General features: G+C 43.3%; 1 protein-coding gene across 13 annotated transcripts in view; it reads right to left on the bottom strand.

Annotated features, from left to right (window-relative positions):
- Positions 1-18,932, bottom strand: part of LOC138751919 (obscurin-like) — a 755,203-nt gene that overhangs the window by 696,724 nt on the left and 39,547 nt on the right. For all 13 annotated transcript variants that reach the window (XM_069914884.1, XM_069914878.1, XM_069914879.1 and 10 more), the window contains exon 5: positions 10,706-10,981. In XM_069914884.1, coding sequence (XP_069770985.1) covers positions 10,706-10,981 — 276 coding nt within the window. The remainder of the gene's footprint in view (positions 1-10,705; positions 10,982-18,932) is intronic.

Raw genomic sequence — 18,932 nt, forward strand, 5'->3', positions numbered from 1 at the left:
ATTATGTTATATTTTATATTGTATATGTTTTAAAGGAGATAAATTGTGCAGAGTTTTTAGTGTAGGTTTCATTTAAAATGCCAGAGCTATGCTCAAGCCAGACAGTTCAGGCTCCGAGTGCTTTGTACAAACTTTGAAGAGTCCCTACACAGACTTCACAGGTAGGTGTTAATTGAACATGCTATGGAACAATGGATTATTGTTCTGGAAAGTAACAGATGAATGAACTCAGAAGATTAGGTCTGGAGCTGCAGTCTGTCTGAGTGCAGTTGGCTGTTCTAAGAGGGTCATTTGATTTTCTCTGAGAGAGAGATAGAGAGAGAGAGAGAGAGAGACAGACAGACAGACAGACAGACAGACAGACAGACAGACAGACAGACAGACAGAGAAAAAGAAAGAGTGAGAGAAAATTCAGTTGTACAGTTCTACAGTTCATCAGCAGACTGGAACATGACAAGCCAGCAAGCCAGCAAAATACCCCATTTTGAAGATGGGTTGTGAGTTCTTAGTTCAGCCTGGTCAAAGCCCTTGTGGTCCATACAAGAGGAGATGGCTGGCTGTATAAAGTTTCACTTAAAATAAGGGACACAGAAAAGGAACTCTGTGTTGACCTGAAAGAAAGAGATTATCATCTGGAAAACCCTGATTGGGCAAGTTTCTTTAGCAAGACACTGATCAGAAGGGATCAGATGTGGGTGTCCATCGAGCAACAAATCTCTCTCTGAAAACCAACAAGAACATTCCCAAGTGGCAACCATTTACCTTTCAAACACCAAAGCCTGGTGAAATTCATAAATGTTAAATTCTGTGTACAGGATAAGAATTGCCTGATACCAGTGAACTTGGAGGAGTGAGAAGTGAGATTGGACTGTGAATCAAGGAACTTTTTTTTAACTTATATACATATTACATACACGTGCTTAGAATTAGAAGAGGGTTAAGTTAGGTTGAGTTAATAGTAACAAGTTAAACTTTGATCCTGTTTTCATGTTTAAAGGTAATTAAAAGCAACTTTTATTGAAGTAACTATTTGTCTTAGTGAATTTTTATTGCTACTGGGTTTTGGGGTCCTCTGGGCTCATAACACTATGAATATGGCCAAAGTGAAAGCAAGAGTTTAAGACTCTGAAAGATTTGTCACTCAAAGTGACATACCCATAGGGCTAGCACCTAACCTTCCAGTAAAGCATGGGTAATGCAGCCACAAGAAACAAATATACTCAAGCAAGGAGCCACAGGTGTCGCTGCTAGTGCTCAAATGACAATGACCAATCCTATTGAAAGAGACTTTCAATCTCTCCTGAACACATAATATACGAATCTTTACAAAAGGATTGTAATTTTTTTTAAATTCAATGATGCGAGTTGATCATGCTCAACCATTGATATCGCTTCATGTTGTTGGAGAACCACTCACAACCAAAGGATCTCCACCAATGCCATCAATTACAACCTAAGGATTCCCATCAATGCCATCACATATAACTCAAAGTCCTACAGCTATGGCACCAGTTCACGATCAGTTTTCTCCATTACCTCAAGGTAACCAGTCGCAAGCCATGGTGGACAAGACAATAAAATATCACTTGCACCAAAACAAACAAAATCTCTGCTATGTTAGCGCAGCAACAAGTTTCATACGGTTTACCCAAGAAGGAAATTCCAGTTTTTAATGGAGATCTATTACAGTATCTGAGGTTCATTAAATCGTTTGAACATCGCATTGAAAGTAATACTAAAAATACTAAAGATCATCATTATTACTTGGAACAATACAATGGTGAAGGAGTTAGTCAAAAATTGCCAATATATGATTCCAGAACAAGGTTTTAAAAGGGCAAAAGATTATTCCATCATCATTATGGCAATGAACGTAAAATTGCAAAGGCCCAGGTAGACAAGATTATTTCTTGGTCAGCAATAAAATCAGAGGACACAAAGATTCTTTCTGAGAGGATGTTGTAATGCAATGGGAAGTAGTGTACACTTCCAAGGACTGGATTTGCTTGGCAATTTGTCGATTATTACAAACAAATTGCCTTATAAGCTGAAGGATTTAAGGAAAACCAAAGTTGTAGAGCTTAAGCTGCTTCCTGGAAGGGTCGCCACTTTTCAGGATGTTGTACAATTTTTGGAATGGCACGTACATGTTAACACTGTACCAGTATTTGGAAATATTAAGGATACTTCAATAGTTCCTAAAGATTTAAAGTCTAATTCATCATCTCAACACAAACCAAAGGGAAGCACCTTTGTTATTGCTGTGTCAGATACAAGCACAGAAAGGAACAAGGAAACAAAGGAGAAGGAAGATAAGCATACTTTAGAAAGATGCTCACGATTGGAGAAAAAGTTGCATGATGAGAAATTAACCTTTTTAAAAGAAGAATGGATTATGTTTTGGCTGGTTATTTAAAGGACACAACAGCAAAACTTGTAATAAGTGATTCAGTTGTGATATTAAAAGCATCCCAAGTTACTACATACTCAACAACATGGATTCCCATGTTGATAGGGTGGTTAAGAAGGCATTTGGTATGTTAGCCTTCATAAATCATAGCAATAAGTATAGGAGCTGGGAAGTGATGCTACGACTGTTTAAGGAGCTGGTGAGGCCAGGTTTGGAGTATTGTGTTCAGTTCTGATCTCCAAATTATAGGAAGGATATAGATAAGATGGAGAGGGTGCAGAGAAGATTTACCAGGATGTTGCCTGGCTTAAAATACCTAGAGTACAAAAAACGATTGAAGAGGTTAGGACTTTGTTCATTGGAATATAGACGGTTGAGAGGGGATTTGATAGAGGTGTTTAAAATTATGATGGAAATAGATAGACTAAATGCAAGTAGACTTTTCCCCTGAGAGCAGGGGAGGTTGAAACAAGAGGACACAAGTTGAGGGTAAGGGGGCAAAATTTTAGAAGAAACATTAGAGGATGCTTCTTCACTCAGAGAGTGGTGGCTGAATGGAATAATCTTCCAGAGGCAGAGTCAATTCTTTCATTTAAGAGGAGGCTGGATATATACATGGATAGGAGGGGTTTGGAAGGTTTTGGGCGGATAATAGGTGGGGGGATCTAGCGGAGTTGTTTGAGTGAACCGGCATGGACTTGAAGGGCCAAGATGGCTTGTTTCCATGTCATAAACTGTTATATGGTTATAAATAGAGAAGGAATTCAAACAATCTGAATCCAAAATTAATTAGACAATTAGATAGGATGTTTCAGCTTCGGTTCAGTCTTATTGGGGTCAGTGACAAAGCCCTCTCAATCGTTCCTGTGCAGGTTAAAGCTAAAAAGGAGAGCTTCATACTGAAGACCTATGCATTTCTTGATCCAGGAAGTACTGCATTATTTTGTACTGTTGAATTAATGAATGAACTTAATCTTCATGGAAAAAGATCACAGACATTATTGAAGACAATGAATGATAAAAGGAACATTGAAACTAATATAGTTTCAGGTTTAAAGATTGCTGGATTGAATAGCAATTAATTTTGCTATCTTCCAAGTGTATATACTCAGAAGGCTATGCCTGTGAATATGAATATTCCATATCAGGATGATATCAAAGAGTGGGCTCATCTAAAAGATATTTGCTTTCCTAAAATTGATGCCAAGATTGGATTAGACATACCAAAATATTGGTAAGATGTTTCCCCTGGTGGGTGAATCGAAGACAGTCTGAAAATTAGATTATCCATATAAAATAGAGATCAGGAAGAACATCTTTAGCCAGAGGGTTGTGGATCTGTGGAACTCACTGCCGCATACAGCAATGGAAGTCAAGTAAAAGTACCATCAGAAGATCGTGATTTTTTTTACGATTGTTATGGTGGGCTAATGGAGTTTAAAGACATGATTAAATACTGAATGACTGTTCATCTATTTGGAGCAACTTCATCACTAAGTTGTGCAAATTTTGCTCTCAGGAAATGTGCTGAATATAATGAACAATTTAGTGCTCAAGCTATAAGCATCATCAGAAATAATTTCTATGGGGATGATTGTCTTACTTCAGTTGTTTCAGAAAAAGAAGTAATAGATCTTTATGAACATAGGAACATAAGAAGTAGGAACAGGAGTAGGCCAAAAATGGCCCATCGAGCCTGCTCCGCCATTCAATACGATCATGGCTGATCTCATTTATGATCTAACTCCACCTACCTGCCTTCTCCCCATATCCCCTAATTCCTCTATCATGTAAAAATTGATCTAACCGAATTTTAAATATGTTTAATGAGGCAGCCTCAACCACTTCCCTGGTTAGAGAATTCCAAACATTCACTACTCTTTGGGAAAAACTATTTTTCCTCATCTCTGTCCTAAATCTGCTCCCCCGAATCTTGAGACTGTGTCCTCTCGTTTTAGTTTCCCCGGCCAGCTCAAAAAACCTTCCTACATCTATCCTATCCATACCCTTCATAATCCTATATGTTTCTATACGATCTCTTCTCATTCTTCTGAACTCGAGCAAATACAATCCTAGATGATTTAATCTTTCATCATAAGTCAACCCCTTCATCCCAGGGATCAACCTAGTAAACCTCCTCTGGACCATCTCCAAAGCCAGTATATCCTTCCTCAAATATGGAGACCAGAACTGGACACAGTACTCCAGGTGCGGTCTCACCAGTACCTTATACAGTTGCAACATTACCTCCCTACTCCTGAATTCAATTCCTCGAGCAATGAAGGCCAACATTCCATTTGCCTTCTTAATAACCTGCTGCACCTGCAACCTAACTTTTTGCGATTCATGCACAAGCCCTCCCAAATCCCTCTGCACAACAGCATGCTGTAGTTTTTCACCCTTTAAATAACATTCAGCTCTCTTATTTTCCTTGCCAAAGTGGATAACCTCACACTTACTAACATTGTACTCCATCTGCCAGACCTTTGCCCACTCATCCAGCTTAACTATATCCCTCTGCAGACTCTCCACATCCTCATTACAATTTGCTCTTCCACTCAATTTGGTGTCATCCGCAAACTTGGCTACACCACATTTTGTCCCCTCCTCCAAATCATCAATGTAAATAATGAACAGTTGTGGGCCTAACACTGACCCCTGCGGCACCCCACTTACCACTCTCTGCCAACCTGAAAAACTCCCATTTATCCCAACTCTCTGCCTCCTGTCAGATAACCAATTTTCAATCCAGGCCAATAGACTTCCCCGGACTCCACTTTCCTGTAACTTACTGATAAGTCTCTTGTGCAGCACCTCATCAAACGCTTTCTGGAAATCCAAATATACAACATCAACCTGTTCCCCTCTATCCACCGCACCCATTATATCCTCAAAGAATCCTAACAAATTTGTCAAACAAGATCTTCCCTTTCTAAAACCATGCTGCGTCTGCCTGATTGAACCCTTACATTCCAAAAGTTTCACTATTTTGAAGTGTTAAAGGAGATCTGTAATGAAGGTTTCAGTCGAGCTGTGTTGGCTGTTTTTCTGAGGCAGAAAGAGCAAAGGAGATAAAACATCTTGATTTGGATTGTGATGTTCTACCTGTTAAAGATTTCTAGGGGTGCAATGGTGTGTTCAATCTGATGTTTTCAAATTTAAAATTGTTTTGTAAGAATGACCTTTAACAAGAAGAGGTATTCTTTCAGTTGTAAACTCAATATATGATCCTTTGGAAATATTGGTCATGGTAGTATTAATAGCCAAGAGAATTCTGCAAAAGAAAATTTGATGGGATGAAACTATATCAGAATCCATTCCACAAAATTGGATTGAGGGTCTTAAAATATTAGAAAATTTTGAAGTCAACAGATATTTTAAACCAACAGACTTTGGAATTGCCACATTTTCTCAGTTATACCACTTTGCTGATGCAAGCAAAGGTGGTTTTGGTCCTGTCAGTTATTTAGTACTGTTACGAGCCCAGAGAACCCCAAAACCCAGCAGCAATAGAAATTCACCAAGACAAATAGTTACCAAACTAAAAGTAGTCTTCAATTTTCTTTAAACATAAAAACAGAATCAAACTTTAACTTATTTCTATTAACTTAACACCCTTCTAATTCTAACCGCATGTGTATGTTCAGGAAAGTTCTTTGATTCACAGTCCAATCTCATTTCTCACTCCCCCAAGTTCACCAGTAAAGGCAATTCTTATACTGTGCACAGAATTGTACATTTATGAATTTTCACTAAGCTCTGAAGCTTAAATGATTACCGCTCAGGAAGGTTCTTGTCAGTTTCAGAGAGAGATTCATTACTCGTTGGACACATAAACTCATTCCTTCCAATCAGCCACTTCGGTGTCTTGCCGAAACATCAGGGTTTTCCAAATGATAACCTCTTCTTCTGCAGGTCACCACAGGGTTCCTTTTTGTTTCCCTTATTTCGGGTGAAAAACTCTAGCCAGATATTTCCTCTTGTATAGACCACAAAGGTTTTCAACAGGCTGAATTCAGAACTCAACCCATCTTCAAAATGGGGTTTAAACATGCTGCCAGCTTGCTACGACTGCAGAAACCAGTTCTCTCTCTCTCTCTTAGAGAAAGCCTGTTTGGTCTTTTCTCTCTCTGCTTAAAAAACTACATGACCTTCTTAGAACAGAAAGCAGCAACCAGATAGATTGCAGCAGTAGACCCAAACTTTTCAGTCCATTCAACTGTGGATTTCAAAACAATAATCCATTACTCCACAGCATGTCCAATTAACACCTACTTGTGAAGTTTCTTGGGCTCAGGTTCTTCTTTTTGCACCTCCTTTAGCAAAGCAGTTATTATTGTCTTCACAAAGGCCCTGGGCCCGAAGTGTCTGGTTTGAGCAAAGCTCTTGCATTTCAATGAGATCTGTTTTGTGAAGTGTTTGTGATCTACACTACTCCCCCAATCTATCTCCTTCAAAAATATATCTATTTACAATATAAAAGATGATATAATCCATCTTTTCTTCTCTTTGGCTTGGCTTCGCAGATGAAGATTTATGGAGGGGTATGTCCACGTCTCCTGCAGGCTCGTTTGTGACTGACAACTCCGATACAGGTCAGGCAGACACGGTTACAGCAGTTTCAAGGGAAAATTGGTTGGTTGGGGTTGGGTTTTTCCTCCTTTGTCTTTTGTCAGTGAGGTGGGCTCTGCGGTCTTCTTCAAAGGAGGTTGCTGCTCGCCGAACTGTGAGACGCCAAGATGCACGGTTGGAGGTGATATCAGCCCACTGGCATTGGTCCATGTGGCAGGCACCAAAAGATTACTTTAAGCAGTCCTTGTATCTCTTCTTTGGTGCACCTCTGTCTCGGTGGCCAGTGGAGAGCTCACCATATAACACGATCTTGGGAAGGCGATGGTGCTCCATTCTGGAGACATGACCCACCCAGCACAGTTGGGTCTACAGCAGCGTGGATTCGATGCTTGCGGACTCTGCCAGCTCGAGTACTTCGATGTTGGTGATGAAGTCATTCCAATGAATGTTGAGGATGGAGCGGAGACAGCGCTGATGGAACCGTAGGTGATGCCGGTAGAGGACCCATGATTCGGAGGTGAACAGGAGCGTGGGTATGGCAACGGCTCTGTACACGCTGATCTTTGTGTGTTTCTTCAGGTGGTTGTTTTTCCAGACTCTTGTGTAATCTTCCAAAGGCGCTATTTGCCTTGGCGAGTGTGTTGTCTATCTCGTTGTCGATCCTTGCATCCGATGAAATGGTGCAGCCAAGGTAGGTAAACTGGTTTACCATCACAGTACTACAAAATAACCAAGAGCAAGTACATTGTGGATTTGTAATTGGAAAAGCCAGAGTGGCTCCATTAAAAGCCAGTCACCATACCTTGAATGGAATTAACTGCTGCTACTATGGCAAGTAAAATGTACGCCATGTTAAGAAGAGAATTATAGGTGGAGTTAGCAGGCCCTATGTTTTGGATTGATAGTACATCAGTGCTTAAATACATCAGTAACAAAACCACAAGGTTTTGTACCTTTGTTACTAACAGAGTTAATGAAATCAAAAAGGTTTTGCATGCTAATCAATGGAGATATGTTAAAACAGTGGATAATTCAACTGATATGGCTTCATGAGGATCAAAATATGTTAATTGTTGGGGTACAAATGCTGAACCTGGACAACAACAAATAACATATTTGCCACAGGACAGAGCTTTATCTGATGAACCCTCATTTATATACATAGGAATTGATTATTTTGGTCCTTTGCAAATAAAACGAGGAAGTATTGAAAAGCGATAGGGAGCTATTTTTACCTGTGTCACTACAAAAGAAATTCATATTGTACCAGCATCATTGCCTGATACAGACCGTTTTATAGCCAGATGTGGTCAAGTAAAAGAATTACATTCTGATAATGGATCTAACTTTATATGAGATCAACTCGAGTTACAAAAAGCAAATCAAACTTGGAATCAGCATCAAATTCATGATGCATTACTTCAGAAATAAATTAATTGGTTATTTAACCCACCTACAAGATCACATGAAGGAGGTGTGTGGGAAAGAATGATTAGATCAATCAGAAAATATTCTTAATTCCATTTTGAATACTCAATGACGACAATCTTCAGACAGTTTTATATGAAATCAAAGCTATTTTAAATAGTTGTCCAATAACAAAAAATTGTCAATTCAAATAACACCAAGGGACTTGCACCAAATCATCTCCTACTTCTTAAATCTAAACCTTCAATGTCTCCAGGTCAATTTCAAAAAAGATATTTATGCAAGACGCAGATTGAAACAAATGCAATTTCTTGCAGATTTATTTTGGAAAAGACGGATTAAAGAATATCTTACGTTTTTACAAAAATGGTCCAAAGCTAAAAGCAATTTGGTATGTGGAGATATTGCAATTATCATGGACGATTCTTCACCAAGAAATTTGTGTTTACTGTGGAAAATTGTAGATATAGTTCCAGTCAAGAAAGGATTCATTCAGCAAGTACGGATTAAAACCAAGACTGGTTACTTAAATAGACGTCTTACTAAAATCTGTCTTTTACAGGAAGTTGAAAGTAATCTTATATCTTATATTTACTTGTGCATCTATAATAGTAATTATTATATATTAGCCATTAATGTTGATATGGGGCATATTATATATTAATATTTCTTTAAAAGAGATAGATTGTGGGGGGTTTAGTGTAGGTCACCACAGAGTAACACTTCTTATCTCATGTAAAATGCAAGAGCCAGTCATGCAGGCACTAGTGGCTTTGCAAAAGAAAATGGGACTGTTTGGAAGAAACTTCAAAAACAGGTGCAAAAGGATCAAAGCCCTGGCTCAAAGTACTGATAAGATCTTTCAAGGACTGGGTTAGCCCTACAGGAGGTTCTGGTTTTGACAAGCAGAGAGAGAAAAAAACAAACAGGATTTCTCTTTGTGAGAGAAAGAGAGAGAGCGAGAGAGAGCAAGTGAGAGAGAGCGAGAGAGAATTCAGTTCGAGAGTTTTGCAGTGGCCTTTAAGGGAGCAACATGACAAGCTGGTAAGTTGGCTTGTTGAAACTCTATTTTGAAGACTGGTTGTGAATTATGAGTTCAACCTGTTGAAAAACCCTTGTAGTCCTTACAAGAGGAAATGGCTGGCTAGAGTGTTTCTTCTGAAATAAGGAAAAAAAGAGGAACTCTGTGGTGACCTGGAAGAAAAGGTTATCAATTGAAAACCCATGATGCGGCAAGTTGCTTTGGCAAGACAATGAAGTACTGATCGTGGGAAATCAGTTTGTGTGTGTCCAACGAGCATCAAATATCTCTGAAACCAACTAGAACCTTCCTGAGTGGTAACCATTTACCTTTATGCACAAAAGCCTGGTGAAAATTCATAAATATTAAATTCTGTGCACAGTGTAAGAATTGCCTGAACTGGGAGGAGAGAGGTGAGATTGGATTATGAATCAAAGATTCCACCATGCCACAGCACGGGTGCTATACCACAGCAACCTCTCTCTCACTTTCTTATCAATAAACCCGAACACAATTTGATCACAGATCAAGCCAGCAGAGGCACCAAACACTACCTGGTGCTTTTATCACCAATGCTGGGGGGCACAGGCACATAAATGCAGGTAACCCTGCTCTTTTCTGGAAAATGGCCAGGCCAGCCGCCGCTAATGGCGGTCCAAAATTGCATGTTCTTGTTTTTAATTTCAAGTCCGTTAATAAAGTATCAAAGTTCTTAAACTTTTCATGTTTCTTTGGTGAACAGTGTTCAAACATCTCAACAGCCTTGTCAAACTTGCCCTAGTCAGCTGTCTCGGCAAAAAAAAATGTGTTGGAAACCTCTAGTGCTTGCTGTCCCGCCACGGTAAGAAGCAGTACAATCTTCCGTTCATCAAGTTTGCTATTAAATCCAATGGCTTGCAGCTGCAGAATGAATCTTTGTTTGAACAACCTCCATTCGTGGTCGACATTTCTAGTCCAACTTACAACATCAGGATCATTTACACTCTCCATATCTCTGCTGATAATGACTGATACACCCTCTGCACACTCCTGATGCCATATAATGTTTCATCCACTCCTGAAACTTGGGCCTTTTAAAACAATTATCTTTATTCACTATCAAATCAATACCGTGTGGAGGCATCCACCTTGAATCCAACTGAACCAGCCAATCGACTAGTCCCCAACTCCCCATAGTGGTCAGGAGGATCACTAGCACTCTATCATTACAGTGATCTGCTTTTTTATTATATTAATTTTTTAATCATTAAAACAATAATCAAATGTATTCTTACCTCTGATCTTAACTTGGAATGTTAGACTGTCATCATTAGATATGCAGGTGTAGTTTCCTTGGTCGCTGTGCTGCACTTTTTTGATGACAAGTTTGCGTTGTGTTCCCTGAGAGATGATGTTTATCCTCTGGTCCTGTTTAACCTCTTTTTGATCCTTTCTCCATGTGACCTCAGCATTAGCTGGTGATACCTCACAAGACAATTCAAGACTTTCTGAGGCTACTGCCACAAGTTCAGGTGAAGTTTCTGGCTTGTTTATGAATTTGACAGCTGCATCTGCAAACAAACACTTCTATCACATTCAGCACCTTAAGTCATATGAACTCACATAAATATCGATTAGAAACAGGAGTAGGCCACTCAGCTCTTGAACATGCTCCACCATTTAATAAGACATTTAGCTAACTACTAACTACTATCCATCTAACCCTTCCAAAAAGAAACTCATCTCTGCAGAGTGGACGACCTGATTCACGACCCCCCACCACCTCCCCCCCCCCCGGAGAAAGGTAAATACCCGGCTCTCAAGAAGCTCCTCTTAAGAACTTTTAGCCTGTCCAGGTGGCAGCACACTGCCAGGCTCGTGCACCGAGATGGGATGGGAGACAGAGCACCATCCGCCCTCATGGATGAAATGCTCACACTGGCAGAGGGCCACAAGCCATGCCTCATGTTTGAGCAGGCTTTCCTAGAGCAAATGCCAGATGATATTCAGCTGCTATTAGCAGGCGAGGATTTCTCAGACCCATGTAAGGTCACAGCCAGATCGGATGTCCTGTGGCACATGAAATGTGAAATTGAGTCAGCCATGAACCAGGTATCACACCCCAACTCCAACTGGGCTAACCGTACCCCAGCAAGCCAACAGAGGCACCAAACACTACCTGGTGTTTTTATCACCAATGCTGGGGGGCAGAGGCACATAAATGCAGGCAACCCTGCTCGTTTCTGGAACATGGCCAGGCCAGCCGCCGCTAATGGCCGTGACAGCTGGCCACATCAATAGCCTTCTGCACATCACAGATAGAGCGAGTGGGCGACGGTTCCTGGTCGACACGAGTGCCAAACTCAGTGTCATCCCACAAATTGCACTGGAGACACGAACGCAACCAAGAGGCCGCACACTCCAACCAGTGATCAACACCACCATCAAAACATTCGGCATGCGCAACGTGCAAATTCAGCTCGGCAACAAGAAGTTCTGGTGGAACTTCACTCTAGCTGCTGTGAGCTCATCGTTCCTCGGCACTGATTTCCTTCAGGCACATAGCCTGCTGGTAGACATGAAAGTCAAGTGCCAAGAGCATGCCTAGACTTTCCAAACTGTCCGACTCAGGCTATCGTTGCCCACGGCCCAGGCCTGTTGAGCGCCCCCAAGGACGAGTATAGCCACATCCTGGATTAAGTTCCAGCTATCCTCAGACTGCAATTCACTTCCACCATGCCACAGCACGGGTGCTATACCACATACCGACCCAAGGACCCCTGCTCCACACCAAAACCAGGAGGCTTCCCCCAAACAAACTGCAGTTGGCCAAAGAGGAATTCTCCCAGTTGCAAGAGTTGGTCCGACAGCCCATGGGCATCCCCACTACACATGATCCCCAAATCCTCAGGCAATTGGTAGCTTTGTGAAGATTACTGCCACCTTAACAAATGCACCACACCAACTGCTACCCAATCCCACACATACAGGACTTCATGTCCAACCTTCACAGCACGAAGGTGTTCTCCAAGGTCAACTTGGTACACAGCTCTCACTAAATCCCAGTCCACCCAGACGACATCGGCAAGATGGCTATTATCACCCCCTTCGGACTCTTTGAATTCCTCCGCATGCCTTTTGGTCTCAAGAACGTGGCGCAAACCTTTCAGCGCTGTGCAGAGACTTGGACTTTGTGTTCATCTACCTGGATGACATTCTCATTGGCAGCAGGAACCACGAGGAACACAAGACTCATCTCCACAGACTTTTCACTTGCCTGTCAGATTTCTGTCTCATGGTCAATGTGGCAAAGTGCCAATTTGGGAAAGACTCCATGCAGTTCTTGGGCCACACTATCACCGTGAATGGGACAGCACCATCAGCAGAGAAGGTCGCACCCATACGCCAGTTTGCCCGCCCCTACACCCTCAAAGGCCTCCAGAAATTCACCGGGATGGTCAACTTCTACAACCGATTCATCCTGGCGGCAGCTCACATCATGAGACCACTGTTCGCAATGATATCAGCCAAAAGCAAGACCCTAGCATGGACGGAGGAGGCCGATGCAGCTGTCACCACGACAAAGAACACCCAGGCTAACGCCACCCTGCTGGTCCATCCCAGATCTGATGTACCCACAGCACTCAGCGTGGATGTATTGGCTACAGCCATCGGGGACAATCAGTTGGTCAGTTAGCTCCTGGCACTTTACCTGACTATCCATCATTTTTGCTATTTCCTGGAGAGCAGGCCGTTCACAGTGTTTATGGACCACAAGCCCCTCACCCATGCCTTCACCATGGCCAAGGACTCCTAGTCAGTGCGTCAACAATACCACCTACCCTATATATTTGAATTCACCTCTGCCATTCGGCACCTCGTCGGAAAAGACAATTTCATGGTTGACACTCTCCCGGCCTGCCATCCAGTCCTTATCCCCCGGGATGGTCTACTCCCAGCTGGAACAGGTCCAAAAAGAGGATGAGGAGACACAGGCTTTCCGCACAGCCATCACTAGCCTCCGCTTTGAAGATCTCAGTCTGCCGGACAGCCCCGACAGTGCGATGTCTCCACTGGCGCACCATGCCTGGTAGTCCCTCAGCAATGGAGGCACCAAGTCTTCAAGGCTTTTCACAACCTCACACCCGTCCATAATAACCACAACTCACTTGGTAGCATAAAGATTCATGTGGCATGGCCTAAGAAATCAATTCACGCAGATGGCTCATAACTGCACCCAGTGTCAGGCATCCAAGATCCACCGTCAGGCATCCAACATCCACCGTCATGTCAAGGCCCTGGTCCAACAATTCAACCCCCTGAAAAGTCGAACGGCTGCTCATGCATTGGATCATGAGGTTTAAGGTACCAGCCCACATAACCACTGACAGAGAGGCACAGTTTACGTCAGCACTATGGACACAGCTCGCATTGCTCCAGGGCATCGAGCTGCATCATACCACCGCTTTTCACCCCCAGGCCAACAGACTCGTGGAGTGCTTCCACTGCCACATGAAGTCACCCCCCACAGCCCGTTTAAATGGCCCCAATTGGGTGGATGAGCTCCCCTGGATACTGGGGATCAGGACGGCACCTGAAGAGAATTTACAGATATCCGCAGCTGAATTGGCTTAAGACACCCCACTAATCCTGCCAGATGAATTCTTCCTACCATCCCAGGATTCAGGCACCAAGGTGAAGGCATCGTTAGAGGACCTACGGGACAGGTTAGCCTCGTTTTCACCCACCCTCGCAGCATGGAAACCAACTAGCGTCCATCCCCAAAGATTTATCAACTGCAGACTTTTTGTTTGTCCACTGTGGCCCGCATACAGCCCCCCTCCAATGATCTTACGAAGGCTCGTACAAAGTCTAACGCAACTCTGGCAAAACTTTCACGCTGGACATTGTGGGTAGGCAGGAACTGTTCACAGCAGACAGGCTGAAAACAGCACACCTAGACCTCAGCCAGCCAATCATACCAGCACAGCCCAAACTAAGGGCATGACCCCACAGCACTCAAGGCAGCAGGACACTAGAGCTGGTTCTGGGGGGGTTGTGTGGTTGGTGCACATCACGACGCAGGTGAATCGGCTCCATGTTTGTTACAGCTGTGGCAGCTGAGCTGCCACATCAAGATGGCGCCGCCAGGTTTGGGCTCCCTCATGGGCAGAGGAACTGCACACGCACTCTCAGCTGTGTCGTCACGTCACAGCTGATGCAGGGGCGGGTCTTGATGGCCGCCTTATAAGGCACAGTGCATGTTTTTGAAATGAAACAGTTGGAAGCGAAACTGACCCCAGCGTATAGTCTCAGTTCTCATTTCCTCTTCCGCTACAAGTACTTCATTTTCTGTTTGGACACGTGGCAGACTTCAGGACTCAATATTGAATTGACCAACTTTAGATATCTCATACTATTATCCTGCCTGCATCAGAACGCCAATTTCTGCCCATTATCATTTTATCTCTTTTTTTTTTTCTATTAATATAGTTGGACTGCTGGGTTTGACCTGCAACCTTGTTCTTGACAAGTTTGACATGCTTCTGAATTGCTCCCATAACTGTCCCATTAACCCATCTGGTTTCACTTTTCTTTTCTCCATCCCTTGACCTGCTACTAAACACCAACTAACATTTCTCTCTTTCCCAGTGCTGGTGAAGGGTGCTGAACCTAATGTGGAAATCTGAGCCCTGATGTGGCAACTCGGACCCCACTGCCTAAAAGGAACAGCAGATATCAAAGCCCAGAAGTGTAAAAGGGAACATGGAAAAGGAGGCAATTGTGTCTGAAACAAAGCATAGGAAACAATCTTTGTTGGCAAAAGGAAGGATAGGAACTGACCCCCTGGTGTATGGAAAACGTGTTAAAAGCTGTGCACGAAATGGAACTCCAGTAGGTAAAATGGAGCAGAGAAATTGGCACTTGGTGAGCCAGATTACAAAATATTAGAAAATTCAGATTATGGATTCTCAGGGTTTTTTGCATAGTTAAATTTTGGACAGTTCAACATTGTGATAGAGAACTTAGTGCTTCGGCCTCACAGCTTTCTTACTTTTTAAAATATTTGTATTAATTTTAATAAAGATCTTAGCACTTTATGTATTATATTCATTTTATATGGATAGTTACAAATAATTAATAAAACAATCAGTAAATAAAAAGCAATTGAAAATTGTGAAACATATCCATAATTCAAAGACTAAATAATATATTTTTTTAAAAAGAAAACTAATAATAAAAAGGAAATAAAAAAGAAAATTTGAAAAAGAGAAGAGAAAAAAGAAAAATAACAAAAAAAGGAGAGACAAAACAAAACAGAAAAAAATTCAATACCCTCCTGACCAGCATTGCTAGATGTTATATATGATTAACATTAAAGGAAAAATTAAGAGAGAGGAAAACAAATGTGAAAAAGAACATGGAAAAGGTACTAGAAACTAGACAGACAATTCAATTACATTGAAATGAAATTATAAAATAAGAAAGGAAGTCATAAATGACCCCCCACAGCATCTGAAATCTTATATCTGAATTATTAACTGAATAATGAATCTTCCATATTCAAACAAGACATGATGTCACGCAGCCATTGATCATGAGTAGCTGGGGCAGCATCCTTCCATTTAAGAAAAATTACACACCATGCCAAAAGAAAGGCAAAAGAGATAGCACGACTTGAATCAGGGTCAAAATAGAATAATTTCCTCCCATTATACCAAAGAGGGCCACCAAAGGATTTGGTACTAAATCTACATTAAAAATTATAGATAAATTGCAGAAAACCTCACTCCAGTATTTTTCGAGAGGAGGACAAGTCCAGAACATTTGAATTAATGACATTTCTCTGCTCTGATACAAATCCCTGTCACAACAGGGACTCATATCAGAGTAAAAATGAGACAATTTAACCTTAGTCATATGTGCTCTGTGTATTGTAGCCACACGCTACTTGACACACACACACACACACACACACACACACACACACACACACACACACACACACACACACACACAAGTGTAGTCAGGTATAGTTCTGCTTTATTGGGGCTGAAAGCCCAACTTTTATATCATTGGTGTTCCCGCCATTTTCCCATTTGCTAACGTCACCGCTTGCGAATGTCACCACTTGCACAACAATAGTTGGGTCTCCCGCGTCCAAGTACATTTTTACATGATAATGCCTTTTTCCTCAAGCGCTTGTCCCTCTCTGTTGGCTGTGCAGCGGGGCCAGCGCTATGTTGGGGATGCTGGCCCCGATGCTGCTTTAACCTATTGACCACCAGTTTGCTTGCTGGGGCCAGTGCTGCTGCATGGTCTGCTGGCCCCTGGTTGTGCTCACCACCCAGAGCGCTGGCCCAAATGCCGTAGTGGTGTGCCGCTATATGACCCCCGCAAAAAAACTGGTGGTATTGTCATGGGTGCCCTCAGGCAATGTTTCTGTGGACTTTGGCGTTCTGCCTCTCCTGCGTAGTGCTGGCATCTCAACTGGGCAAGCCGGGTCCAGGTGTGCCAGCTTTAACCTGTCCGTAGTGAAGACCTCCATCTTGTCTGCAACCTCCAGTTCAAACGTGGCGCCATGGCTGCATATAACCCAGAATGGACCCTCACAAGGCCTCTGTAGTGGTGGGTGGTGTGGACCCTGCAAATGAAAGCATACTACAATCTTTCAGGTCTTTGGGTATGTGGGTCATCACTTGTCCGTGCTTGATCAGTGGAGTCGGGGCCAGGTTGCCAACTTATTCCCATAGCTTGCGGAGCTGCTGTGTTGTCTGGTTGCTTGTCTGTAGGTGGTGTGAATTCCTCAGGAACCCCTGGAGTTCCATAGATGAGCTTGGTGGAGGAGGTGTTGAGGTCCTCTTTGGGCACCATGCGGATTCCTAGCAGTGTCAATGGTAGCTCGTCTACCCAGTTGGGTCTTTGTAGTTTGGCCATGAATGCAGACTTGAGGTGCCTGTGGAAATGCTCCACCAGCCCGTTTGATTGCAGGTAATAGGCCATTGTGTGGTGTAGCTGAGCACCCCACAAGCTAGAGGTGAATTGGGCCCCTGTATCCGATGTAATGTGGGAGGGTATGCCGAACCCTGCACCCCTGGTGCACGAGGTCTTGGAGGTGTCCGCCATCGAGACCATTTCTGGTCACCTGGTGAAACAGTCAACCATTGTAAACAGGTAGCAGAATCCTTGGGGTACTGGTAGGGATCCCACGATGTCCACGTGGACAAGGTCAAACCTTCACTCCGCGTGCTCGAAGTGCTGTGGTGGGACTCTGGTAGACTGCTGCACCTTGACTGTTTTGCACTGTGTGCACGCCTTTGCAACCCGCAGACCATGAAACCACGCCACATGTATTGGCTGGCCACCAGTCAGACCATGGTCCGGATGGATGGGTAAGCCAGCCCTTGCATGGAATCGAAAACGTGTTGTCTCCAAGCACCTGGAACAATAGGTCTGACCTGTCCAGTGGTCATGTCACACAGGAGGGTGGTGTAACCTGCACTGACCAGGATGTCCTGTAGTTGCAGTCCCGAGATGGCCATCCTGTCCAATGCATCTCTGCATTGTTTTGCTGCACCTTTGCCAATGTCATGAAGTTCACTCCCTTCGATTGCGCATGGATGTCCTATCTGAATAAGGTGTCTGCCACCACGTTCTCCTTGCCCAAGATGTGTCGCACATCTGTGATATACTCAGAGATGTACGATAGATGACGCTGTTGGTGAGCTGACCAGGGGTCCGAGATTTTGGCCAGGGCAAAGGTTAGTGGTTTGTGGTCGGTGAAGGTTGTGAATGACTTGCCTTCAAGGAAGTACTAGAAGTGGTGGATGGCTAAGTATAGTACCAGTAGCTCTCTACTTCAGTTCCGGAGGCCGCAGATGCTTGCTGAAGAAAGCCAGCGGTCACCAGCGGTCGCCAGCTCCCTTCAATCTGCTGCTCCAGAACACCGCCGATTGCCATGCCTGAGGAATCTACCATCAGGGCCTTTGGAACATCTGGCCTGGGCTGTGCCAAAAAAGTGGTGTCCACCTGGGCTTCCTTGGCCTTCTCGAAGACTTCTGCCAACTCTTTGTTCCATGTTACGTCCTTGGCCTTACCCACCATCCAGGCAAACAAGGGTTACATGATTCCTGCAGCCAAGGGAATGAACCTGCGATGAAAGTTAACCATCCCAAAGAACTCTTGCAGTCCCCTGTTCGAATGGCCTTCACCTTGCTGGGCAGTGGTGTGCCCCCTTCCTTGGTTATCCTATGGTCCAGGAAGTCAATGGTCTCCAATCCTAACTGGCATTTGGCTGGGTTGATCGTCAGTCCAAACTCACTCAGCTGGGTATAGAGGTAGCAGAGGTGCACCAAGTGTTCTTGCCCGTCTTTGCTTGCCACAAAGGTGCCATCCAGGTCTCAGCCCACTGTGTCCATCAGCCACTGGAAGTTTTGCATGGCATTCTTCAGCCTGAATGGCATCTGCAAGAATTCGAACAGGCCAAACGGTGTGATGATGGTGGTCTTGGGGATGTCATCA

Source organism: Narcine bancroftii, chromosome 1 (assembly GCF_036971445.1).
Source record: "Narcine bancroftii isolate sNarBan1 chromosome 1, sNarBan1.hap1, whole genome shotgun sequence".
Taxonomy (NCBI): domain Eukaryota; kingdom Metazoa; phylum Chordata; class Chondrichthyes; order Torpediniformes; family Narcinidae; genus Narcine; species Narcine bancroftii.